General features: G+C 40.1%; 1 protein-coding gene across 4 annotated transcripts in view; it reads left to right on the forward strand.

Annotated features, from left to right (window-relative positions):
- The window catches only part of MSRA (methionine sulfoxide reductase A), a 213,904-nt gene that overhangs the window by 110,017 nt on the left and 77,336 nt on the right, over positions 1 to 26,551 (forward strand). For all 4 annotated transcript variants that reach the window (XM_031552651.1, XM_019613395.2, XM_010708107.3 and 1 more), the window contains one exon: positions 10,962 to 11,068. In XM_031552651.1, coding sequence (XP_031408511.1) covers positions 10,962 to 11,068 — 107 coding nt within the window. The remainder of the gene's footprint in view (positions 1 to 10,961; positions 11,069 to 26,551) is intronic.

Here is a 26,551-nt window from a genome sequence, read left to right on the forward strand (position 1 = left end):
AGGCCCCATCTGCAGTACTGCGTCCAGGTCTGGAGCTCCCAGTACAAGAAAGACAGGGAGCTGTTGGAGAGGGTCCAAAGGAGGCCACAAAGATGATCAGGGGACTGGAGCACCTCCTCTACGAAGACAGGCTGAGGGGCTGGGTGTCAGGGGGAAGTTCTTTCCTGTGAGAGTGGTGAGGTGCTGGAACAGCTGCCCAGAGAGGCTGTGGATGCCCCGTCCATCCCTGGAGGTGTTCAAGGCCAGGTTGGATGGGGCCCTGGGCAGCCTGGGCTGCTATGAAATGTGGAGGTTGGTGGCCCTGCATATGGCAGGGGGTTGGAGTTTCATGATCCTTGAGGTCCCTTCTAACCCAGGCCATTCTGTGATTCTGTGATCCTTGAGGTCCTTTATGATCCACCAGCCATTTTATGATTCTATGTAATCTCATTGTTGGGACATATTTGACTGATGTCTAGCTATCCCGCCAGCAACCAATTTAGTGGTTTCCTGTCCATGATCACTTCATACATATCTGTGGTCTATACTTTTTGCAAAGCAAGTAGCAAAAATACTCTGTCAGTAATGCTTCACTACTGTTGGACTTTGAGAATGCAACTTCTTTTCTTTCAAGAACTGAAATGCCTAATGATGTGCTGTTCCCATTTTTTGTCCTTCCTCTAGAACAAAATACGCATTAAAAATACTTATTATAAGGCTGTTTTGCGTCCCCAGGAACTTCAGCTGACATGACCTTATTTGCATATTAGACTCTTTTTATCCATATAAATTAGAATAGACTTTTTCTGACCTAAATTTCCAGTTTAGTAGCTGTTGTTTTCTGTGGCACAGTGAGAAGCTGAGATTTGACTTTGCATCTTTTTTAATGAAGGGAAGCATTAGCCAGTGTTGTGCTTGCTGAGATTGCTGAAGAATTTGCATTATGAAGTGAAGCAGTTCTAGCTCAAGGGCAAAATTCCATCTGGGTTCTGATTTCTTCTTCACTTTAAACTACTAGTGGTTTGTTTCTTTCATTTATGACAACAATGTGTTATCCAGTTTTCCAGAACTACAAAAAGCAAACTTTCCCTTTCAGTATTGCAAAGTAAAATGGTACCTTGAAGATAAGAAAGGCTACGGTATTAATCTTATATTCCATTGAGGGCAATGTGACTATTATGCCACGGAAAACATGTATCTACCACTCAACTGAAGGAATTCCTTTTGTTTATGATTTCTATAACTGCAAAGAACAATTTTGGAAAATGCATCTGTTCTATTACAAGCTTCCTTGGGAGTTGGGGCTTGATGATCCTTGAGGTCTCTTCCGACCCAAGCCATTCTATAATTCCTTGAGATCCCTTCTGCTTCAGTTCACAATCACAGCGTAGATGTGATTGTAACAGAGGGGAGGAGGAGGAGGAGGAAAGGAAGAGTAAGGGAATATTTGTTTTAATTCAAGTTTGTTCATTTGTTCAGTGAGTTCTTAAGGAACATCTGGACTTCTCAATGTTCGAGTGTCATCATTAGCATTCAGATTTCAAAGGAATCAAAGTGCATGCGGTGTGAATAATGGCAGCTACTTCTGCATGTGCATTTACACTATTAGAAAAGGGTAAACTATGGCCTTTTTCCTGCAGAATTTTGTGATGAACGGTTCCAATGTTTGTGCAATTAAACAAAATTAGAACAAAATGAAACCAAACATTTCTTTTCTTCTTCAAGTAACCCAGTAGTGAATTTACTGTACTTGGGTCTAGAAATCCGCGGCACTGAAGCGTGGTATCATTAATCATAGTTTACGGTGATTATTAGTAGGCTTTTAATCTTTGTTTTCATGTATAATTAGGTACAAGAGGTCAAAGCCGACTCTATTCTAAACAACAGTATTTTCAGTGAATGACTGTTTTTCTCTGCTTGCAATTTTCTCTTGCATATTTATAAGAGCATACTTGTCTATATTTTGAGAGAGCAGTGTCCCATGAGTTTATCTGCTGATAAAAGCAAATGACAACACTGTTATTTTTATTATCTCTAATTATTTTTATTACTATTGCAGTAACACCTAGTGGATCATAGCAGGTTTAGATTAGAAGAGATTTAGAAGAGAAAGGAGAAGGCACATAAAGAGAACAATAACGAATCTGTGAGATCCCACTGCTGAGCTCTGCTGAGCTAATTCCTGATCAGAATTTCTGCATTTCTTAGTTATATTTGCTCACTTTATCAGTAGTTGTTCAGCTTTTTGTAAGCATGACAGCAGTGTGAGTCCATGAAGAATGAGGCAATGATGGCCCAGCTCAAATGTCTAAACAGAGACATCTTCTGCCACACCAGAGCCTGTGTGCATTCTGCCTGTCAGCAGTGCTTTAGAAAGTGTGGGGCTCCCATATGCCTCACATCGTGTCCTCCAGGCTTTTGCAGATATCTCTGCTCCATTCATTTATTTGGTGTTGAATACTACCAACATAGGTTGGATTTCCCTGGCCAGCACAGACATGTCAGGTGGAATAAAGCTTGAATTAGAGCCACCTAGATGTAGATATTTCCATGGAGCTTCCATGGCTGATAATGGAAGTCTAGTCAACATGGTTGACTCACCTCAACCATGTGTGTGCAGTCACTTTTTGGTTGTCTAAGCCTGGAAGCTTAATTCCAGCTGCATCAGTTACATCAAGTATTGGCTAAAAGTTATGGCTTTCTCTCCTGCCCCAACTCCATCCAGCCCTGAGAAAGATTTTTAAGAGAAGGCATCTCTGATAGGGCCTAATGTCTGTTTATGACAGAAGCCTAAAACCTTTTCAAAAACTAATCATACTCACATATATACTCTCCATTCCACTTGCCTGTTCTGTGCACTAGTGGTAAAGGTGTGTTATCAATTAATAATTAGGAATGGATTAAAGTTCCTGTCCTCCAGTAGCATTCAATACGTTGTGACACTCATTAATAATTAAACAGTGGTTTTACGTGGGCTCAGTTAGATCATGCATTTCATTCACAGGTCAAAGAGCATTCAAAAATGCATTCAAACAATGTTATGTCTGATTTAAATAATAATTAAGCATATAGGGAAATCTTGACAAAGGGAAATGGTTTTAAGTTGAAGGAGGGAAGATCTAGGTTGGATGTCAGGGGGAAGTTCTTTCCTGTGAGAGTGGTGAGGTGCTGGAACAGCTGCCCAGAGAGGCTGTGGATGCCCCATCCATCCCTGGAGGTGTTCAAGGCCAGGTTGGATGGGGCCCTGGGCAGCCTGGTCTGCTATGAAATGTGGAGGTTGGTGGCCCTGCGTGTGGTGGGGGGATTGGAGCTTCATGATCCTTGAGGTCCCTTCCAATCCAACGCATTGTATGATTCTGTGATTCTGTGATTCTGTGATTCTCTTTCAGAGTCTTCATTTGGACTTTCTAATTGTGTAAAAATGTTTGAACTATCATGAGAAGCAATCTCTATAGCTATAGAATAATAATGCTAAAAAAAATAAGGAAAGAGAATAGGTTAGAGAGAGATCCCCAGTGCGTATACTACTGTTACTTTGCTTTGGTTGTAGCAGTGTGTTGGCCATCGGTGATGGGAGTAGATAAGGTTTCTTGTTGCATCAAATTATGAATCGTGGCAGCAATTTATCCCATTCCCATAGAATGTTATCACTAAAATGATGGGGTGTGTTCTCCTGTGTGTCCATACATTGGAGTATGCTGCGGCATTAATGATGGATCTGTTGTCAGAAAAAATTCTCTTCAAGTCTACAGCTTCTGTTATGTCATCCAGTGAGTGTTTAGAGACTGTTTTTGACAAAGCTCATTTACACCAGCGCTGGCAATCCTAAGGAAGTATTCTGTGATGCCTTCATCTTGGAGATATTCAGAATGGAATGGGATGAGGTCATGGAAACCCACTTGAACTGACACTACTTTGAGCAGTGGGGTTGGACTAGAGATGTCCACAAGTCCCCTTCCTACACCAGCATATCCCCAATTCTATTTTAGCTTTAAAGATTCACGAGAAAACCTGGCAGTCTTGTGACTTGGTAAAGATTAAAGAAAAAAAAATTGTCACCAGACATTTTTGCAGCTGAAGCTATATTTATGTTTTCATTTAAAAAACATTGCAGACCTGATGATCTAAGTATACATACAAGTCAGAATTCAGGGAAAGCTTTGGTCCCAAAGCAAATGGGAAAGACCAGAACTGTAGTATCTTTCTTGACACTGAAAACCTCCAGTACTGAAAGCTCTGGAAAGCTTGTTTCCTACTGATAGTACGTTTCCTTTAATGTGTACAAACTCATTATTGTATTGTAACCTTCTGAAGAAGCTCTTTCATATCTCATTTATCCTTCCCGTGCTCCAGCACCTTGAAATTCATCAAGAACTCTCAATCCACAGCGCAGTCACTACCTTCTTTTCTATTAACATTTTTCTCCTTTAATCATATGCCATAAAGAGTTCTACTTTCCCTTGGCAACTTTTAAACTGTATGGATGTAATCATTACAGTGAGTGATGACATCAAGCCAGGGTGACATGGTGCAATTGATTTTTACTAAATAATTATATGATGAGCTGGAGGAAGGAGTTATATTAGTGTTAACTCAGCAAGCATTGATTGGGGGAAAGAAAATGACTAATCAGTATATCAGGTTTCTGTGGGTTTAAGAAAATAAGCGGCGGCTGCAGGAAAGCCTATAAATCTCAGGGAAAAAAAAAAAAGAAAAAAAAGATAAAAATAAGAGCTATGAACTGCCCTTTAAAATTTCACTAGGTGACACAGAAGACAGTAACAGACCTCAGCCATTTATCTCCATTTTGCTTGGGATACTCTTGAAGAGCACGGTTGACTAATGATGCCATTACATTTTTTTATTATTTTTAAATGGAGAGAAGAGAAGAAGTGTTGCACAAGTATTACTTTTAAGTCATTAGAGGGTTGAGTCTTCAGAAGAAATTCCTGATTTAGACAGAAATAAAGTATATTTTGCATCATTCCTCCATAGGGATATACTCAAAAATCACTGTTTGGAAAGATTCTGTATGCTTGCAGGGAGTTTTCCATTTCTAAAGGAAAAGAAAAAAAATATTGGGAAATACATGTTGTTATTAATGCTTTGGGTTTACCTATTTCTTACTGCCTGTAATGTGCCCTGAAGTTAGAGAAGAAGGACAAGCACCCACATAAGAAGCATCTCAGTTTAAGTTCAAGCTTGGCGTGATAGCAGGACAGCTGCTTTAGAGGAGCAGCTTTTTGGCCAAGAATACATAACAACTTTCAGGAGGTATAGAGGATGTGGAAGCGAAAGCACTGACCAGCTGCAAAGAAGCAGGGATGCTTTCTTGCGTTCTGATCATCCAAATCAAAGAAGAGATGCTATTTGCTACTTTGATACCAAAGGAAAGATGGGAGATCCAAACTAAGTCATTCCTACACGGGTGCTTCAAGTGATATCAAGTTGTTGGTAAGAGAACTTTTTAGAGTCATTTCTTTGACTGTTTTCTACATTTTGGGAAATGATGATTTCTCTAGTGGCAATCTATATGTGTACTTTCATTGCATGGTACTCTCAATCTTTTGCAGAAACTGGGATAGCACGACAACTGCCATTCCTGTGCTCACAAATTTCTGTTTCTCCTACTTATCAGAGGTGGTCAGAGCAAGCTCATTGAGAGCTGTCAGCTCTTTGGGGCATTTTTTGATTAATTGGTGTTCTAATCTCTGCTGGCACGGTGGAGAAATTTTATGGTCTCCAGAGTGGTCCAGACTGTGAACCACTGAGATGCTTGGTCAGCCAAAGTGAAATTCCTAAATATGATCCATGCCCAAGATTTAAATGCATTTAGAGCTCTAAATGCCTTCATCCATCCTGGTTCTCCAGAGACAAGAGCTTACAAAGACTGGCTAATGCCAGGCACTGGGCTTTGGGCTTGTGCTCTTTGGCACCATGCAGCTTGATCCAAAACCATGTAATTTTCTGTCTTGCCAGAGGAATGCAAACTCTGTGCTTGTCTATCAGTTCTAAAATCAGCCATTGTACCTAAGCATCCCTTTGATGGGAGAATTTTAGTGTTGTCTTCAGCTTGAAAGCTGATTTTCTTTGCCTCAGGTATCAACAGCAAGTGCCAGCCTTTTGACTCCAGGATGTATTTGTTCCTGTTACTGATGGATGTGTTCCTCATCTCCTGCTCAGGGAGACAGATATTTGCATTTTAGCCGGTCATTGTCTTACAGCCAGGTGAAACAGGGTGATCTTGCAAACTTTGGGCTGACCAAAGGAGTTCTGGGTCCTGTGGGACCCAACATAGAGCTCAAGGACTTGTCTCTACTCTTCATCCTCTTGCACCAGATAAAAAGCAGGTAAATCACCCAGGTTGCAGCTTCATCTGCTTCACGGCAGGGACATTGGGTAGCCCCTGAAACTCAGCCCGGTTGTCTTTAAACACAGAGTTTCTGATCTTCACGGGGAACAAGTCCTCCTGACAGTGACAGAGCACTGACACAGGTTACCTAGAGAGGTTATGGAGTCTCCATCCTTGGAGATGTCCAAAAGCTGCCTGGACATGGTCCTGGGCAACTTGCTGTGGGTGTCCGTCCCTGCTTGATCAGGGGCTGGACCACAGATGGCCTCCAGAGAGCCCTTCCAACCTCAGCTGTTCTAACTTCTGTATTAATACTTACAACAGGTTTATAAAGAGCCCAAATCCAGCGCTCCTTTTAATTGCTCCAAAGAAAACAACAATAGATAACCAAAAATCTGCAGGTGACAAACCTTAACGTTGGTAAGAGTGCGTAAGAAATCTGTGAAAATTGCTGTCTGGATCTGTTGGTGCCACCAACATTGTAGCGTATTAATTAGATGTCTGTACTTGTAAGAGGCAGATGGATGAAAATATCCATGTAGGTCTGGCATAAGATTTAAAAATGGAAGGAACAGATATCTTGAGGTGTCAGCATAAACGTTCCATAAATAGTGTCTTTGGAGCATCGTTTGGTTGATGAATGTAGTTCAGTAGTTGGCTATCTAGATTTACTTTTAAATATATGTCATTACAGAGTTATTTCACTTATGTTTTACGGTTGTGTCTAAAAGTTTGCAAAAAAATTGGAAACTTCTGAAATTCTACAGTTGCAGAATCAATTGTTCTCTCCCAAAAAAACAATATGAAGAGGTTCACGACGGTCTTAGAAGGAATAGGAGAGTCAGGAAAGGCCATAGCCAAATATGGATATCTCATAAAAATGCACGGATTAAAAGGTGGTCTTCTTTTGATCAAGTTTCAGTGGATTGCAGGATGTGTATAGCCTGCAGTTAATTCTTCTACCCTGCAGCAGATTCTTCTAAATGCTGTTGTTGCATACAGTTGCATACGTAGGTCTGATCTGGCAAAATAGTTTGCTCAGGATCTTTTTCATTCCCGTCCCTTTTGTGATTAGCAGTGTTAATAATGAGAGTGTCAAAAGACCGTGCTTCAAATGTTTTGTGAGTAGATTTAATGTTCACTTTAGTAAACCTTCAATTTAATTTCGGAAAACTGCAATATAATTGACATCTAAGGTAAATAACTTTGATTTCTCCAAACCACCACCATCCCTATGTTTCTTACATGTTACAGAATAAAAGACCCGGCATCTGGGAACCTGCTTTAGCAGGGGGTTGGAGTAGATGATCTCCAGAGCTCCCTTCCCACCTCTACCATTCTGTCATGCTGTATTGAAAACTGAGAAAGTTCAGGCCCTACTGACAGATCTCCCCATGTGTTATATCCTTGAAGAAAAAAGTTTGCAACAACCATAAATTCTGTCCCTGTGTTGGCAGGTTTTGCACACAGAATGACTGTAAGGCATCTTGCAGAAGGACAGTTAGAGGCAATCAGCCTTCCCCCGTGCAGAAGATCATACTGTACTGAAGATGCTCAGCGCATGTTCTCTAGGAATTATTTCTTATTCCAGTGTGGGGATTTACACAAACCTGATTCACTTTTTCAATTTGGAGTTAATAGAAAAATCATTTGCATCCCTTAAAAAGGGGAGTCCAACATGCATCCACTGCAGCTGGAATAAATGGCAGCAAAGCTGACAATCTGATATGAACGGCTTCTGATTGAGCAGTACACAATATCTTCCAATAACTTTAGCATCTTTATTAAATTAATTATTCATATTTTCTCATTCCTATCTGAAGCCTAATGTGCATAACTGTGGTATTATTTTAACACAGTGAGACAGCATGGCATGACAGACAAACTAAGAATGATATTCCAGCAAAGGAAGGAAAGTTAACTACAGATGACACGGTGGGATTTTTAGATCGCCAAGCAGAGATCGTTTCTGATTTAGTAGCAATTCTTTCAGACAAAGACAAGATAGTTAAACTCAATCATCCTACCACAGTTGTTTACTAAATTGAATTTCCTGCCTAGTTTGCTACTCATTGAGTTAGTGAATCTCAACAAGTAAGAGTTGCCAAAGGGCTTTAAAAAATCCGTGATGGGCCTTTGAGAAGTAAGTTTGCACATGTGAAGTACATTACAAATAGCAATAGTAACAGTGGTACTTATTATTCTGTGCACATGGAATTTGTTTTATTTCAGTATCTTGTAGCCTCTGTGGCTTTGGCAGATTATGTGTTAGCTACTTATCATGATAGATTTAGGTACAAGTTGTTGTGAAACCATCAAGAAAGGGTATTGGTGCAATGTTCACATGATGAATGCTCTTCACTATTTTGATGTTGTCTTATTTCCCATCTGGATTTTGAATCCTTTTGCTTTCAATTGCTCCATCTTATTATGCAATTTTGGCAAGACTAAAGAGCCTTGTCTTTGAGGTTACTTCCCTGTTTGCATTTTTATAAATCAGAGTCAATTCTCCTCTTCAATAAATTAATTGTACTGATCACTTTCTTATCTCTATGTAATGGTTGCATGTTCATATATTAAATGATCTTGTTTACCTTCTCACTCAGAGTAGCATGAACAGGAACTCATACTATAATGCACTCTTGAAATACATGCTAGAAACTGTCATACCAGGTAGTGATCATCCATTTACAGAGATTTTTGCTATCTACTCCCCAGTCAGCTCTCAAGTAGTTTGCTAAGCAATAAATAGATCTGTAGAATGCGAATGCTTAAGCACAAACATAAATCACCATTAACATATCCTGGCAAAACTAATGCTTAGCTGCCCTGTATTCATTTTACTTTTTACAAACTATTCCTTAGCACTGGTTTCGTAGTCACTCTCTACCATCCTAAAATAACTTGTAAATAAACAAGGAAAATATTATGTGCCTTGCAGAGCTTGCTATTAAGTAATGATGAAGAACACTGTTGTTGTTATTATGTGTAGGAATATAACATTTTAGTGCTTAAAGCGTAGCCCAGACAATGTGAAAACTCCATGGGATTTTTCAGAATCAATTTCACTCGTAAGTGTTGTTGGTTACTGAATGGAATTTTAGTTCAAATGAATCTTTTAGGATATTTCCGTCTCATTTTTTCTGTTTCTTCTGAAAAGTTGATGCTGATCTTCAGAGGGACTTCTGCAGTGTAGTACAGTCCAGAGATGAGTCCTAATGATTTCCACTTTGTCTTGAGCTGTAAACATTTGGACATTTGGGAATAATCAGCTTCTTTGAGTCTGCTTCAGAGATGTGTTTTTACTCACTCAAGTTCAAGAAATAAGTTTTGTTACAGCAAAAGCAAAAGCTTTTTTGTTTCTTTCTTTGCTTGTTTTTTTTTTTCTTTTTCTCCAAATGCACGATAGGAACAAGGTTATGAAAGACTGAAACTGCAAAACTGCAGTTCTAGATCAGCCTTAATGCTTAATGCCAAAGCATTTATGGAATGATCCATAGCAAAACTGGCTTCCAGAATTGCTGTCTGAGGAGTGGACAGTGATGAGAGGCAGCAATGCCTTTGTCCATCGAGGCTCCCTATGACTGCACCATGCCAAGCCATGTCTGGGGAGCCACTTAAGGAGATAGGACACTTTATTTTATAGTTTTGTAGGCAGAATCTAGCTCTGAATTTGGAAATATGTGCATGAGCAACTTCATGCAACTAGGTTTTTGAAAAGAGAGCACATACATCAGCAATAAATGGGCTAATCCTTGTACCAAAGTTATGTATTTATGGTGTAGTTTCTGGGACTTAGTGAGTATGTCAAAATAGGTTTTTATTCATAATATTAAATATAAAAAGTGTTATATACTTCTGCCATCCATATTATCACGTGTGGGTTGCAAATAGAATTTAGTAGAGAGCTCGTATATACTGTTATTTTCTACTTCTGCCAGACACCACAAAGCTTTAAGGGTTGCTGCTCCTAAGCATTGCTCACTCTAAAATCCATACCTTCTCCCAGCCTTCTTAGCACATTTCTCTATCAAAGTCCTTTTTGGAGTTCAGACTTCACAAGAATCATTTCTTCTCTTCATAAGTAATGGTGGTGATGGTGTGAATTAATAACTTTGCTCCAAACTTAATTCAGAAGTGTTTGCATACTAGTTTTTATCGGGAGTGATGATTTTGAATAGAAGAGAATGGGTAGTTATCTCCATGGGTATTTCTCTCATTAATATGTAATCCTTCAGCACAAGAAAATGTTTAAGCATTTGGTAAAATCAAAGTTTTATTTATAGCATTTGCATGGTTCAAAGCAAATATTTTAGAAGTACCTTGATTACAGTAACTGCAGCTTGATTATTTGAGGTTTTACATCTGTATTTGACTACTGTGTGATTTACCAAAATGTAAAATACTCACATTTCATTTGCACATCATTTCAAAGGAGACATTAGAATTGAATCTCCTCTGGACTATTCAACTAAACTTGGTCTTTCTAAAAACACCTATGGAGTATGCACATGAGAAACAGTGCTAACCCAGGAGAATGGAAAGTCCTAAATTTGAGTCTGCTTGGCTTACATGTTGCAACTCATTCATTTATGAGCAGGATCCTCATGGGGTGATTTTCTTTCTCCAGGAATGCGGCAAGGTAATGACTTTGGCACTCAGTATCGTTCAGCCATCTACACCTTTTCCCAAGAACAGATGGAAGCTGCCTTGAAATCTAAGGAAGAATATCAAAAGGTAATGTTGGGCAGAGTGTGGCATTGCTTCCCATATTCATCAGAGGTCAAGGAAATTTCTCATAGCACAACATCGCTTCGCGTGCTGTATGCTTTCTCTGTGTTGATGTTGGGGGTCTTCACTCTAATACTGAAGTTGAATCTTATTTGTTCTAAATTCCAGTTGTTATGAAGAAGCTCGTTTGTGTGTGTGACAACTTGATGGAAAAAGAAAGTATTTAGTTACTCGTACAGAGACCATTTAATTTCTTTCAGAGACTTCTTTCATGTGGGCTCCTCAGAGCAAAACTTGGTGTCCTTAAAGCTACTGAAGTGCATCTGGGCCCCGTACTCTGGTGGGTGAAGCCAGTGTCTCACACCCAAGAGTTCTTGAACTTTGGGGAAAAGTCCTCCTCAACATGTCAACTTGGGATCTTAGGATTTCCTACCTGCTGGTTCTGAGATGCTTTTATTCCCCAAATTCCTCTGTTTAAATGTGGCATTCAATGACTTCAGAAGGCCGTTTGTTCTGATGTGTGAGAGAAGGATGATTATTTGATTTACCTTTCCTATACACAGTCTTGTTTTTCAGCGAAGATGAATTCAGTCTATCCCCTGCCATGTAAGCTTTTACAGGCCTGGGTTTAACTAAAGGCAGAGAGACCACTGTGTCCTTTAGTGTTGCTGCATTATAATTTCTGTCTGATCTGTCTAGTGGTCTTGCAAGGCAACATCCAGTTTCTGCTGCAAAAAGATAGGACTTCATGTAACTTACAGGAAATAAATTGTTCACCTAGGGCATCAGTGCGGCAGGTAAACAATTAGATGGTACTGTGAGCTTTCATACATTCACTTGTACTATGATTCCACGTAAGCATTATTAAAGATTAGGGGATTTGGTGAATATCTAATGTTAAAACAGAGAGATCTGTTTTGAAGAGTTAGGCTGTATCAATCAGAGGCAGGCACCAAGGCACGGAAGGAGGTACATGTGGTTTTTATAAGCACATATATGACGTTGGTTGATCAGTGAGCTTGATCTGTGTTTGCAGGACTGTTGGCATTATTTTGTGTGCAAAGGGATGAACTACAGATAACTAATCCGCAATTTGTTCCTAGCAATGGGATAACACTGCATATAAATCAAATATTCAATGGCATATATGTTTTCTTGTGAATAGCTGAGTGCATGGGGACAATCAGTCTTTTAGGTGTATATCTATTAGCAGAGCAGTTTCTGACGGCTTGGTATTCGTATTTATCATGCTGAACTTCTTTCTACTCATTGGTTACCTGAGATCCATCACTTTTCCAAATTGTTTTTTGTTCCCATTTATTAACATCTGCTGACCACTATCTCACTCTAAATCTCCCAGCTTTCAGTTTGCTTTCCCAAATCTATTATGCTCTGCAGTTATTTGTCATTAAATTAATACTGACTTGAAAGCAAAATTACAATGCAGGAGATTGCAATATGATATTACAGAATTTTCCATCATCAAATAGATTTTCTTAATAGCACAATATAAAATTTACCTACTTTGAAGTCTCTCACCATTTCAAAAGTCTGTATAATTAGTGCATTTATGTAATTAGGCACAACTCTGTAAGTGGTCACATGTAGAGCTCGTTTTTGCACTAATGGAGGAGGAAGGAAGGGACTGTATTGCCAGCTAAGGAACCAGAGCAAATATGTACTGAAATTCCTAGAGGAAATACAGTTTCTACATAGTATTTTCTCATATTATCAACAACAGTATCTACAGTATTATCTTCTGAGGAATTGCAGCAGCAGTAAAAAGGTTGAATTGGAAACACACTGAGCACACAATATGTTCAGGAATCCCTTTTCATATTAAATGCTTTGCATTACATTATTTTAAGGAAATGCAGTTTCCTTATTATTGCACTAATTTAAAGCAAATGCCAAATTTTTCTGGCAGGGGTGCATTTCTTTACACCAGATAATGGCAGATTAAAAAAAGTGGGAATGGAATAAAACTTGATTTTTCCGTGATGGTCAGTGTTGAATGTTCCAAATAGGGGAAGGACTAGAATCTGAGAATATTAGAATCATTAGGGTTGGAAAATACCTCTAAGATCATCGAATCTAATCCTAATCCATTCCCATCATACCCACTAGCCATGTCCCTTGAAAATATTAGAACTGTGGTAACCTCAATAAGTGAGTTTACTCGGTATGAATGACCGTTTGGTTTTCTGGCACTGCAAACAAAAACTGGCGTAGTATTTTTTTTGTTTGTCAACTGTATAATTGAGTATGTATGTGGTCTTGAATGCCTTTTTTCAGCTGATGACCCAGAAGAGAATGAAGAATGGCCTTCCAAATAGAATACTACGTGTTTGCTTGAGGGTTTTTTTTTGTTTTGTTTTGTTTTGTTTTTAAAGCGAGGAATGATTGTTATTGTGAAGGAGTTGGTTTTGTTCACTGAGGATGGAAACTAGCCAACTTCAAGATTTATGTCATGAATTTCTGCCTGATTTGCAGGCTAGCCCAACGCCAGATAGATGTGTTCAGCTCTTTGTACTTTTAGAGTGCAGTTTGGACTGGGAAGAGGAGATGAGCTGAACAAAATACTCAGTGGCGAAGACCTAAAATGCACAATGTGCATTTCAGGGTTTGCTTTTCACTACCTATTGCTTGGTCCCGTGTACCATTAGCTGGACTAGTGGAGCATTTCTGGTCTCTCTCCATCCAAAGGAATTGGATTCATCCATCTCAAGACCATTCTGTGACGTGAACGTAAGTGGCAATGATCAGGAGACGTTAGAAAAGCACACTTGTGCTACAGACTGAATGCTGATGTAGCTTACACACTTACGGTAGTGCCGTGCTCGAGTGCAGAAATACCACAATAAGTGCACCATCTCCCCAGCTTCTACCAGCCTGCTGGTGTGATCTGTGATCATCCCTGAGCCCAAGTATCCTGTAAGGGCTACATCTATTTTAAGTTGTGAAACTTGTTGCTGTTCATGCAGCTGTTTTAGCAGCTGAGAAATGGCAATCCAGCAATGAATATGCATTGAGCCATGCGTCCTTAGCTGTCGATGAAGCTGAATGCATGTGGGCAGAGTCAGCTAATGGCAATTCAGTTCTGCGGCCGGTAAATTGTAACACAATGTATGTGTAATAAGAAAAACATAAAATGAGGGCCAGGGCTTGGTGAAAATGCTGTGAATGAGCTGTTCCATCAGTTTTGCCTGAAGCTGAAGTTTTTTAATACAGTTGAACCTGAGGTTACTCAATTTTCAAGACAGTTGCTAGGTTGGATTTGGTTTTCAAATGAATTATTTGGGCAGTAATCCAAATAGCAAAATTACGAGTGGGAAGAAACTTTGTATTTACTTTTTTTTCTGAATCATTTGTTTTGTCAAGCTGCTAATGCAGGGATTTCAGGCCCCAAGAATATATCGAGTCCCATCACCACAGTTGACTTATATTAAAGTAGTACCCCCCAAAAATGAACGTCTCTGCATCCTCACATAGGAGAGCGCAGGGAATAAACAACGTGCACAGAGAACAAAATGCAAGTCTATTACTTTGCTGCAAAAGCAGATATTTGGTAGGAGAAGAGCTGCCCACACAGCAATTAAAGGGCCTCTCTGTGAATGATTATGAACTGAATTATGAGCTCTTGGCAGAGGCGTTATGTGATGTGAGCAGTGATAAGGTCGTGATGTTATGTGCTCCTATAGTGGTAACCTTGAGAAACTAATATGGGCTCAAACAGGCAGAAGAATAAGAATGTTGAGATTTCATGAAAATGCTAGAAATGTGGCCTTTACAGAAGCCCAAGAGAACTGTTTTCATTTTTTATGGAACATACAGGAATTACAGGTGAATAAAGAGGCAACTGTTTAGTTTAGTTTTTTTTTTTTTTTGCTTGGAAATTGATGGAACCCTGCTAGAAGTGATGCAATGCATTCTTTTCAGGATTTGAGCTGTAAGGCTATAATTTTGGAAAGTTTCTCTGCTGGAAAAGATTGTGACACTAATAGGAATCCTCTCTGCAATCTAAATCAGCTAGTCAAAAGATTGAGAAAGCAAAATAAAGCAATAACTATACCAAAAGTGGAGTTAAACAGAAAAAAAGAAAACAAAACAAAACAAAAACAAAACAAAAAAAAAACAACAAAAAAAAACAATGCTAATGGTTTGCTTTGGGGCCTGCAGGTATCTTTAAGGAATTTAAAAAGCATTGTACCTAGACATGAAGAGATTGAATTTAAAAAAATTATAATTTAGTGTAAATAGATAAGATCCAGACAAGTGGAATTAACTAATTGCTCAATCTGTCAGTCTGGAGAACATCCTCTGTGTGGAAATGTTGGGACTCAAAGCTGCAGATAGGAGGGAATGAGGTCTGATGTGGAGAGGAGAGGCTGAGCCATACTGCAGCTTTTTCTTCACCTTAGCAGCTATGTTTTGATGAAGAACTGAAGAAGATGCTTAATTAAATAAATGAAACTCTGTGACAGTCATTTTTCTTGGCTTTTCATCAAAATGTTATTTTCAGTTAATCTAGCAAATGAGTTGGCGTGACGAGCATGAATTTGACCAAACACCTACAATTTATATTTGAATCAAGCAATGAAAGAATTAATACGTGGTACAAAATTCCCTATTGGCATCTCTCTACAAGACCTAATACAGTTGTACCGTGGATCTGATCAGTGTTTATAAATATCTAAAGGGAGGTGGGAGGCAAATGGATGAGGCCAGGCTCTTCTTGGTGGTGTGTAGCAATAGAACAAGGAGCCTGAAACTTGTACATAGGAAGTTCTGTACAAACATGCAGAAGAACTTCTTCACAATAAGGGTGACGGAGCACTGGCACAGGCTGCCCAGAGAGGTGGTGGAGTCTCCTTCTATGGAGACATTCAAGACCTGTCTGGACACCAACCTGTGTCACCTATTGTAGGGAACTGCTTTAGCAGGGAGTTGGACTCCATGATCTCTTGAGGCCCCTTCCAACTCCTGCAGTGCTGGGATTCTGTGATTTACTCACATGCAGCTGAGAAAGGAATTCCTCAACCAATAGCTTCAGATTCCATTGGTTTCACAAGTGTACACATTGGAGCGTCTGAACTTGAAACATCTTTTTTTATATAAATATTTGTGCTTCTGTGTTTTTTCATTCTTTTTGTTGTTGTTTTGGCCAACCTTCAGCTGCCAGCCCATGACACACACGTACTCGTTAGGGTATTGTATCTGTTCTGTGTAGGTATCTGAGGTACTCTGGGGGCAATTCAAATAGTGCTGAACGCTAATGGAATGGAGCGGAATAGAATAGAATTATTAAGATTGGAAAAGAAAACATCTAAGATCCCCAAGTCCAACCCCGGCCCAACCTCACCATGCCCACTGACCATGTCCCTGAGTGCCACATCTCCACAGACATCTCCGCAGTTCTTGAACACCTCCACGATGGTGACCCAACCACCTCCCTGGGCAGCCTGTTCCAATGCCTGACCACCCTTTCTGAGAAGAAATTTTTCCTAATATCTGATCTGATTACATTTAGCTAGCTGATTTTAGGCACACACTGGTCTCTCATGGCTAAAATGGAAGCTGGTATACCATGGCTACAATAGAAGCTGATGTATTATGACTATAATGGAAGCTGTTATACCATGACTGCAGTGGCAGCTCACATACCTCTCTCAGATGTGGACTCTGCTAGGTGTAAAAAGATTGTGAGGGATGGATACATAGGATAAGAGAAGCACTGGATTAGCACTGCCCAACAAAAGTGGCAGAAACTTCCGCAGCTCAGAAGTCTGCAGATATCGTGAAGCTTTCATAAACACTCTGTGGAATGATGTGGGAGCAAACCACACAAGTCTTCGACTGCAAAACCAAGTGGCATATATTTGACATGCTAGAAAGGAGCAGAGATTTAAAAGCTGGAGTTCTCTGGCCAGCACAGTGAGCAAGCAAACAAATTGGTCGGGCTTGTATCTATTGAAGCAAAGAAATGCTGTTTACAGATCTGCAGGATCCAGACGTTCTGAGCTAAAGTTTTGGTTGAATGAAGGAATGCCTTGTGGAGTGAATGTGCAACATTCAGCCAGAGCTTTCTGTAGCATTCTGCGTGAATATAGAGCACACTTTCACTGGGAGGCAGTTTTTAACTTTTTTTTTTTGGTCAGAGAGGAGTTAAATAGGTCTTTAAAAAAGTGGATTGTTGTTAATAAAACAGCCTAATAGAGTCAATAAAAAAATAACACCTGCTTACTCCTCTTCAAATTATGTCTATTTCAGAGCTTTACGTATCGAATTATGTTTGCTTCACTCTGAAGTGAATAGTAGCTACTTGATTCCTGATTGATGGTGGTAGTTCTTATGAAAATAAGCAAGCCTGATCTGATAAGCTAAGCCATTATTTATTTTGTAATCACTCATCTGTGCTACAGAGATACCCTTTTTATGTTCATCCCTCTCTGAGAAAGCTGCATTCAGCTGCGGTTGAGGAGGTTTTGTGTGAACAGTTGCTAACTCTTTTCATGTTTACCTAAAACTGCAGAAAATGTGCCTTCCTTGTCATGCCAAGAAAATTCGGTCACTGTGCAGCAGGAAGATCATTCAGGACTAATACATGCTTTTGGCTGCATTTCTTCATCACCGCTGAGATGACTTTATTTTGAAAGAATGAAACAGATAGAACATGGTGGTGGGGTGCTGGCACAGGTTGCCCAGAGAGGCGGTGGTGCCCCATCCCTGCAGACAGCCAAGGTCAGGCTGGATGGGCTCTGAGCACTGATGGAGCTGTGGGTGTCCCTGTTCAGTGCAGGGGAGTTGGACCAGATGGCCTTTAAAGGTTCCCTCCAACTCAATTTGATGATTCTTTGATATGAAAACACCAGTGAGCATCCCTGAGCACAGGACTAAGGACAGCTCCCAAAACCCACGTAGGCAAAGTGCCTCCAAGCTGTGCTGAGTGCAGCATGTTATCCATTGAACATTGTTTCTGTTCCCCTGAATGCAGCTACAGCCCATACTCCTTGCTTTTATTGATGCTGCACAAGTCAAGATTGTTTTAGCTTTCCCTTCTGCATATATGCTGTTCATTTGATGAAAGGCCGGGCTTTTCACTTAGCCCTTTGACTGCTGTGAATACACTTAATCATGGATTTGAAGTTAGACCTATGAGTAGCATTATGAAACCATACTTTCTATTTTATAATCACATTTTTTTCAACTTGGAGGTCATGGGGTTCAGCAAAGAAACCATTTTCTTTATTGTATTGTGAACATGAACCTGGGGCTTCAAGCTAACACTTATATTGGACATTGAAACTAATATTTGAAATTGCCTTACTGTAAACCAATGTAAATATCAAATAGATTTGAATCTAAGAGTGCTTTGTAAATGAAACATTTCCTGCTTTGTGCTGCCTGCTCTGTTCAACATGTCAGTGATATGGTGTTCCATCCCTGGAGGCACTCAAGGCCAGGCTGGATGGGGAAGCCTGAGCTGGTGGGGAGCCACCAGCCCACAGCGGGGTTTGGAGCCCCATCATCCTTAAGGTCCCTTCCCCCACAAGCCATGCTATGATTCTGTGATAATGTAAAAACATCCTAAATTTGCCTAGTCATCTGGTTTTCATATATTTAGGTAGATGAATTGTCAATCCGCAGGGCAGGTCTGCATGCTATTGCAAAAGATGAAGATTTAAAGGGTTCAGCTGACTTGTCCACAGGAGCTTAGTGCCCATTGAGATGTCCTACCCCATCTGACAAGGTCTCCAGCTGCCACCCCATGTGGGCATAGGTCTCTCTTAGGTCTTGAGTCACAGCAGTGGAGCAACACAGTGGAGCCTATAGCAATATCAGCACACTCAAGCTAAATACCTTTACATCAGCCTGCAGATATATTCCTACACAGTTTGGTGGCATCAAGAGTCGTTCTGAAGGGCTTCTGGTTCAGGCTTTTGAATTCCTTGATCTTGATTACGCATCTGTTACAGCACTCTAAAAGTTTCACAAGCATATCAAATGTCAGCAGCATAATTTTAATAATGGTATTAATAATGATGGGTTGAGTGTACACAGTGCTTTACAGGGAAGAAGATAGGGTTCATTCTCTTAAGGAAGCTCTTAAGGATCTTAATTTCACTTAGAGCTTAGTTATGAGGAGGAAATGATAAAATAGTATAGGAGAAGCAAAGGAAAGAAAGGATTAAAAACCATTTTTAGGATTAGCTATTGCTGTTCTGTGTTGTAACTTTTTGTCTTTGAGTTTAAGCCCCTAAAGCTGACTTGAGCAACATTTCCAGGAAACAAAACCTGAGAAATACTCTTGAGAAGTGTTGAGAATGTTCTGTTGTACGTCTGCTCTGACTTGTGAATCCTTCTTTGTCCAGGTGAAAAATGTCCAGGCTTATGTTGGGACTTCTTGTACTGACTTGGCCTGGTTTGCAGTTTCTGTATAAATTTCAAAAATGAAACAAAAAGTTCTCTCTTTTTTTTAATGGCATTTTTAATGAATACAGTGAGACTGAGAGCACTACTTTTGCTGTCCAAACAGCTTGCTTATCCTTACTGCGAAGCTGTGTGATTCGAGGAGTACTTTGGCTATTCAACCCTCTGATTTTCACAGCGACAATAATGTGCCCAAGCCACGATTAATTCAGTTAAGAATTCAAGTAGGTACTCATGGAAGATTCTTTCATTCTTTATCCAACTCTAAAATAAAAAGCCAAAAATTTGTCTGAAAGAGGTTTTTTCAAATCAGAAGAAAGAACATAATGGCACTTTGGAATGGTCTCAGCTTTACAAGTCACACATGGAAATCACAGATACTCACTATTTATAAAATACACTTGGATATCTGAGTATGAACACATACTCAGGTTCAGTCTGATAGCTGGGTGTGCTACAGCGTGTATCAACAGTTGTCACCTGATGAGGTTGCTTTCTGTCTGGTGTTAACATTTTCTTTAGTATCTCTCAAGATTTTCTCGCTGAACCAAATGCAAATCAACTGCACAGTTGCAAATCCACAGCAACACTGTTAGCATCAACAGAATTATTTTGGATTTCCAGTAATGCAGTCGAGATAAAAATCTGGCCCAAGACTTTCTTTCATTTCAGCAATTTCCCCAATGAGTTGTTGGAGGATTCTGTGTATTATTTGCTGTTTGAAGTATGCCGCTCAGTCAAATAGAGCTCTCAGCTTTGGGGAAAACAAGTCAATACTTCCTGGAAAGAAAAATCAGAGCATGCTTTAGCAAACAACATTGTCATGTCAGTTTTGATCTTGTGATCTTCTTGCATCAAGATCTTTTTCTTCTTTAATAACTTGCACGTATTGCTTGTATACTAATCTCTTATTCTTTTAGATGTCACACATCTACCAGTTCCAGTAAAAGGTGCAGAAAAGGAACAGGTTGTCCGTGTGCTACCGTGTTCATCTTTTGCTGGAGCTGTATGGGATTGTCGGCACTCAAACCAACCTGGCTAGGAAAAACCAGGAGATCTCTTTTTATGTTCACACATGGCTGTCATTCCCAGGAAAGAATGGGGTCAGGACAGGTCATACCACAACTGTTTTCTCAGTGCAGTACTTCTGTCATCACAGCAAGAGCGATGGGTGAGGAACCGGCCCGATGGATGTCTACATTCACGTCACAAGATCAAGCAAAGCCCATGTTACAGGAGCTCTTTATTTTTAAGTGTGATTTGTTTCCTCCCTACACTGTTTACTCACCCTTTTTCTTTCCTGTATCTTCTTGCTCCATATCCCTCCCTTCCTACTTCCTACTTCCACATTTTGCCCAATCTTCAGATTTTCTCCTTTCTCCCTCAGGCTTATGTGGTTGAAAAATTGTCCCTTGTCTTCATCCTTGCATACAAAGACTCATGCATATTTTCTAGCAGTTGGTCACAGGGTCTAAAAGTGAATCTTACCGCCCTACATAACAAGGTGGACAAAATGTGTTCCTTCTTTGTGCTGCATAAAGCATCCCAAGATACCTCCTGCTGCCTGACCATGCTGCTGAGTGCTCTGCAGAAAGTGACTTCAAGGACTGACAAAGCATTTGGTCGTCGCTTTGTTCCTGACCCTTCCCCAAGCAACCAGCTTCCTATGGCTCATTGAAGTTAAGGTATTTCCATTCTGGCTGCACCTTTTCGGTGAATCAGTTAAAGCATGTCTTTTTTGGAATTTTAAAGGAACTCTATTTTAAGTGTTCATAAAAGCAAACTTCCATTTTTGAGAAGTGCTATGTAATCTAGAGGCAAAAGCACATTGAAGGCCTACAGCCAGAAACCTAAACTATGTGAGAATATATATTTGTAATAACAGATGATTGAGAGTGAAACCCATGGATCCACCTTCTCTTCATGAGAATTGTCAGGATTCTTCTATTATTTTTTTATCGTGAGATGTGAGTAATCAGAATTGTAGCTTTACATGTGAATGTGCTTTACAGTGACTTTCACCGAAAAGTTGTTTTTTTTCTAATTTAGTTTTAAACTTTCTTAAACTTTTTTTGAAGTTGGCTTTCTTAAAAAAAATAAAATTGAAAATAGATACCAGAACTAGAAACAATATCCCAGAAGTAACATAATCAATGATGTAAATGTCACATTATGTCCCTGAGCACGCTGTTGTTAATACATGGGTGTTTCTGCAGATGTGGGCTTCATTCTTTGTTCCTAGAAGTAAAATTCTGGATTTGATTTTCTTAGGTGTAGAATTTGGGATTTAATTGCATTAAAATGATCTCAACCGCTCTATTTGAGTGCCCCAGGACTGTCAGCATTTGCTGTAATTGACTTCCAATTTGCCAGCACTAATTTTATGGTTGTTTCTGAGACACAGGTAAATGTCAATCACGCTGTACTTCATAACAATTTATGTTGAAGTCCATCTTACTCCATTTATTGTTTCCTGCATTGATACCATGTAGTATTTTTTTTTTTTTTTAATTAGAAAGGTTAAATGGTGCTAAATCTAAAATGGGAAACTGCCTGCATTGTACCTACAAATTCTCCTTCAGCTGATGAACTCGTAAACTCATCAAAGAAAGATGTTGGCTTTGTTTGACCTATTTTCTACAAAACATGTTGATTGGCACTAATTACATTCCTTATCGTTTGATTTCTGCTTCATTTCTTGTTGTTTCTGTTTTTAATCAAGTACTAATAGGCACATGTTGTGTGCGTTGCCTTACGCATCCCTTTTGAAGTGCTGCGGGAAACCAGACTCGTTCCCTCTCTTAGCATATCCAGCACTAAACATCCAAAAGCACGGTGAGGGCTTGTAGCATCCTTCTCCTCCTCGTCACACACAAGTCCGTGCTCACGATACCATCATTTTGCTTTCTGTAATATTTTTTATTTTTATCTCTATCGGCTAATTATATCGCGGATGATTATTTTTCATCCAGCACTTCTTGCCGTTCCATATACGCGGTTGCTGTTTTATGTGCCAACAATCACAGGAAATAAATTTCCCCATTATCCCCTGATAGATTATTAGAGGAAAAGCCTTTGGTGCGAGCTGGGATTTAATGGGGCTGGAGGAAAACCAGATTTCTTCCATTGCCCTCTGGTGGCCTGGCTGCACGGCTGCAGCGGCACGGAGGCAGGAACTCGCTTTCCTCCTCTTTGTGTGTGCTACATAAAACACCAGGTTTCTTATCACTTGAGTCTGTCAAAGTGATTTGTTCTATCTGCTATTTGGTGTATTTGTTGCATATAAAGTTATTTCACATCTCCTGTAGCCAACAGGAGCACTGTTACGTAGGTGGGATAAAGCTGAATTATCCCGCTGATGGTTGGAAGGGAGGACAGCAGGCGATGCTGCAGGTTTTGCTGCAGAAGAGGAAGATTCAGTTTTAATTGTATGAACATTATTTATCAAGTGAATTTTGAGAGGGACACTTGTCCATGGTTACATGCAATCTGTAAGAACAGGCATCATGTTTTGTCATAAAATTGTATTTTAGGTACCATTTTCTGCTACTGTTGCTATGCGTAATCACGAATTCATCACATTAATGCTTCGTTCCACTTACCTGAAAATTATCTTTCATCTCAGAGCAGAGATCTTCCTTGGGATCCATAGGGCTCATCTTGTGCCTGAGCGGATCACAAGTGTACTCATAACTGTAGGAATGCAGAGCGCTCAGCCCTGTGCACAGCTTCACAGTTGTCACGTTTGGAGGTTGACATTGGGCAGAGATGACAGAAATCAATGGGGTCTAATTTACATTTTGCAAACAAAAAGAATGTGAGGGTTTTTTCCCCCCCTTAATTTCACTGCAAGATAATGTTTGAACAAACATATTAGTAGGATGCATTAGAGAATTAGATATTTACAAGACATATGGAGGGCAGGAGGAAAAGGGAATAATGCTTGGATTGGGAATGGATGAATATATTAAGAATTGCTTTTTGTGAATGTGGTGGGTTAACCTTGGCTGGCTGGAGGCCTTTTTGGGGCAGTAAGATGAGAGGAAATCAACCACTGCTCCAAAGCGGTTGCTGGCGCTTTCTACCCTGAGTTAAAACGCAACGTACTTTTGAACTGCAGCTTGCTAGCCTTAAAAATGCGGTGACTTTCAGCTGTAAAATGCCTGGGCAGTGTATATTGATTGCATGCAACGTCATATCTCTGTGCTGTTGGGTCAGGCATGAATTCAGCATCGCGGCTTTCATTGGAGAATGGAGCACCTGTGCCAGAGAGCTGAGAGCACGCTTCTTTGTACGTCCCTGCCTACGGATGCGCGCTGAGAGCACACAAAAACCCAATATCTTGCAGCTTTGCACTTACTTCCAAAATGACTCACTCCCTCTGGTGGGAACATTTAATTCTGAATTCTGATGCTGCTTTCCCTCCTCCTCTTCTTGCAGCCACCTCCCCCCCCCCTCGAAGCATTCATCTCGCTCGCTGTGACATCTGCTCCATGTGCTCTCGTTTCTATGGGAGCTGCTGTAGCCAAGGACTCGTGGACCCAGCAGAGGAAGAAAAAGCCCGGGGTGGCCAGGTTTGGGTTCCTGGCTACTTGTTCTCAGTCATTGAGCCAGGATCTATTGGAGATGCCCCAGGGGTTGCTCACTTCCATGGCCGACAGTGATCCAGAGCCAGGAGCATTTGCTTTCTCCTCTGGTGGGTTTGGTGGAGCTTCACTCCTTGTTTCCTTTTGTTTTGTTGAGGTCTCCAATTTGGCAGCAAACAGCCCTCAGATTCTGCCTTTCAGATGGTGAGAATGCAGATGCCAGACCCTAAGATATTGTAATTAAGAATCTATTTATAACATAGTTTGTCATTAGAATTACCATGTCATTTTATGAACAAGAGAGAATAATGACAGTTCTCAGTCTACACCTGTAACCCTTTATTCTTATTTATTTTTAGGACAGTTCTCTGATCTGCTTTATCTCTGGATTCATTACAAAGCTTGAGTTAGCATTGTGCCATATCGTCTGTGGCTCTTTTGCTTCTCCATCCCCCAGGTACCAACACCAGGGCTGTAGACTGGCTCCTTTCAGTCATAGAAAGGAGCCCACTCTTTCTTCTTCCTTTTTTAATACTATAGGTAATGGGATCAGAATATGCTCCATGTTTCTCGGTCAAAAAACCCATAGGGATTGTCATTCAGGCTGCAACAGCTCGGCTCATGTGCCATCACTTACCATGGGGCATTGCTGCTACGAAACATCCGATATTCAGGAGTGGTGTTATCCTGTTATACCATTACAAAGACATATTTATTTTAGAACAGTTCATACATAGGAGACTAAGCCTGCAGGAGCCAGGATTGCTTAGTAAAATTAATATGAACTTGGAAAACATGAGAGGAAAGGTTGTCAGAGATTAATATCACTCCCGTTTCCCGTATCTGGTATAATAAAGGGCATCCATCAAGCTGCAGTGTGCTGCGAGTTGGGCTCAGTGTGGGAGGGTACTGGGCTTTGACATGCCTCCAGCACAACAGCTACAGCTTGGTGGGGTGAGGCTGGTGTTGGATGCTCTTTAGTGAATTGTGGGGAGTACTTTTTGTAGCAGATGTACAAGTTCTTTTCATGTCCCTGCTTCTTTTATTCGTTTTCTTCAAAAAAATATTTTTGTTTCCTTCCATTTTCCTCAATTGTTGGAATTCAGGAAGCTTTGCCTTATGTGAACAGCATTTTACATCTTCAAACATGCCTGCTGCACATCATATGGCTGTGTTATCCAGCTATGTTGGTACCTTGCAACTTTTCCTTCAGTCTGTGAGCGGACAGAAAATGCTGCCAAGAGAAGAGGAGCCATGGATCCTTGGGATCTCTGGTTATCTGCTCCATTTTAAAAGGCTGCTCAGACACCTGACTTACTCCTTCTTTTGCTTCCATCCACTGTGTAGAGTCCCTTCTAGCTGGATGGAAATCCCATCCTAGTCTTCCATCTTTGAGACCATTCCATTTCTATTTATTATCAATAGTCCTCCTTATAAACAACTTGTTTTTCTTTGTTTCTAAGAGCAGACATCGGTGATAGGATGTGATCCCTTTTGGAGAGGGGGAATAGGAATTCTGCTAGCAGGAAAAGCCATATCAGTATGGGGTATGGCCTCAGCAGCTACGTGGAGAAGATGACAATCTGTCCTAGAATGGCTCTGTGAGGAAATTGGCTGTATTCAGTGAAAATATGAGACCAAAGACACAAATCCCAGGGCTGAGGGCTAATTGCAGTGGTGCAGACACCTGATTTGTTTGGGTTATAAGTTACGTACTGTTTTAAATTCCTCCAGTCCAGTTTGACTTCCATTTTACGTGCACAGCACCTAGCTTGTGTTCTCAACTTCCAGTTGCTATTTTGGCTGCCACTTCAATCTGTATAGTTCATGCTACTGCTGCTAGAAAAAAAGTCATATTGAGAGGTTCTTTTTTGTCATTGCTACAAATCCTTGACATCTTGGTTGTAGGTGAAATGGAGTTGTATTTACATTTTTGTACATTCTTTTATACCAGTTGGTTGTTTTTTGTCTTGAGATCTCTTGGTTTCTGACTTAAGTTTCTGTGTGCTGATCAGTGTTTAAAGGTAATATTATAAGTGAGATTAACATGGAACAATGATATATTAAATAGTGCAATTCATTATTTTGTGAAGCCTGCATTAATTTAATTTGTTTAATTAAAATAACCATTAAAATGCTGGTGGTAGATTTACAACACAAGAACACTACTGGCTCCCTTTTTGTCAGTGGGACGTAATATGATACAAGGTCTCAAATACTTCAACATTTTGCTAATTGAGTCAGCAGTTCAATTAGAAATTAGTATTGCTGGGGAGGAAAATCAAATCAAATATAGACCCTACTTAGCATTTAAAGCTCGGTGCAGGGGGTTCCCTTGTTTTCCTTTCGGTGAATGTGAGCAAGAGGTCAGGTTCTTCTGTGAACATTAAAAAATGTCATCACTCGACCTGCTGTATGTGTGACAATACATCATGTTTATGCTGACAGGAGGAAGCAAACAAAACCCAATGAG

Source organism: Meleagris gallopavo, chromosome 2 (assembly GCF_000146605.3).
Source record: "Meleagris gallopavo isolate NT-WF06-2002-E0010 breed Aviagen turkey brand Nicholas breeding stock chromosome 2, Turkey_5.1, whole genome shotgun sequence".
NCBI classification, from domain to species: Eukaryota; Metazoa; Chordata; class Aves; order Galliformes; family Phasianidae; genus Meleagris; species Meleagris gallopavo.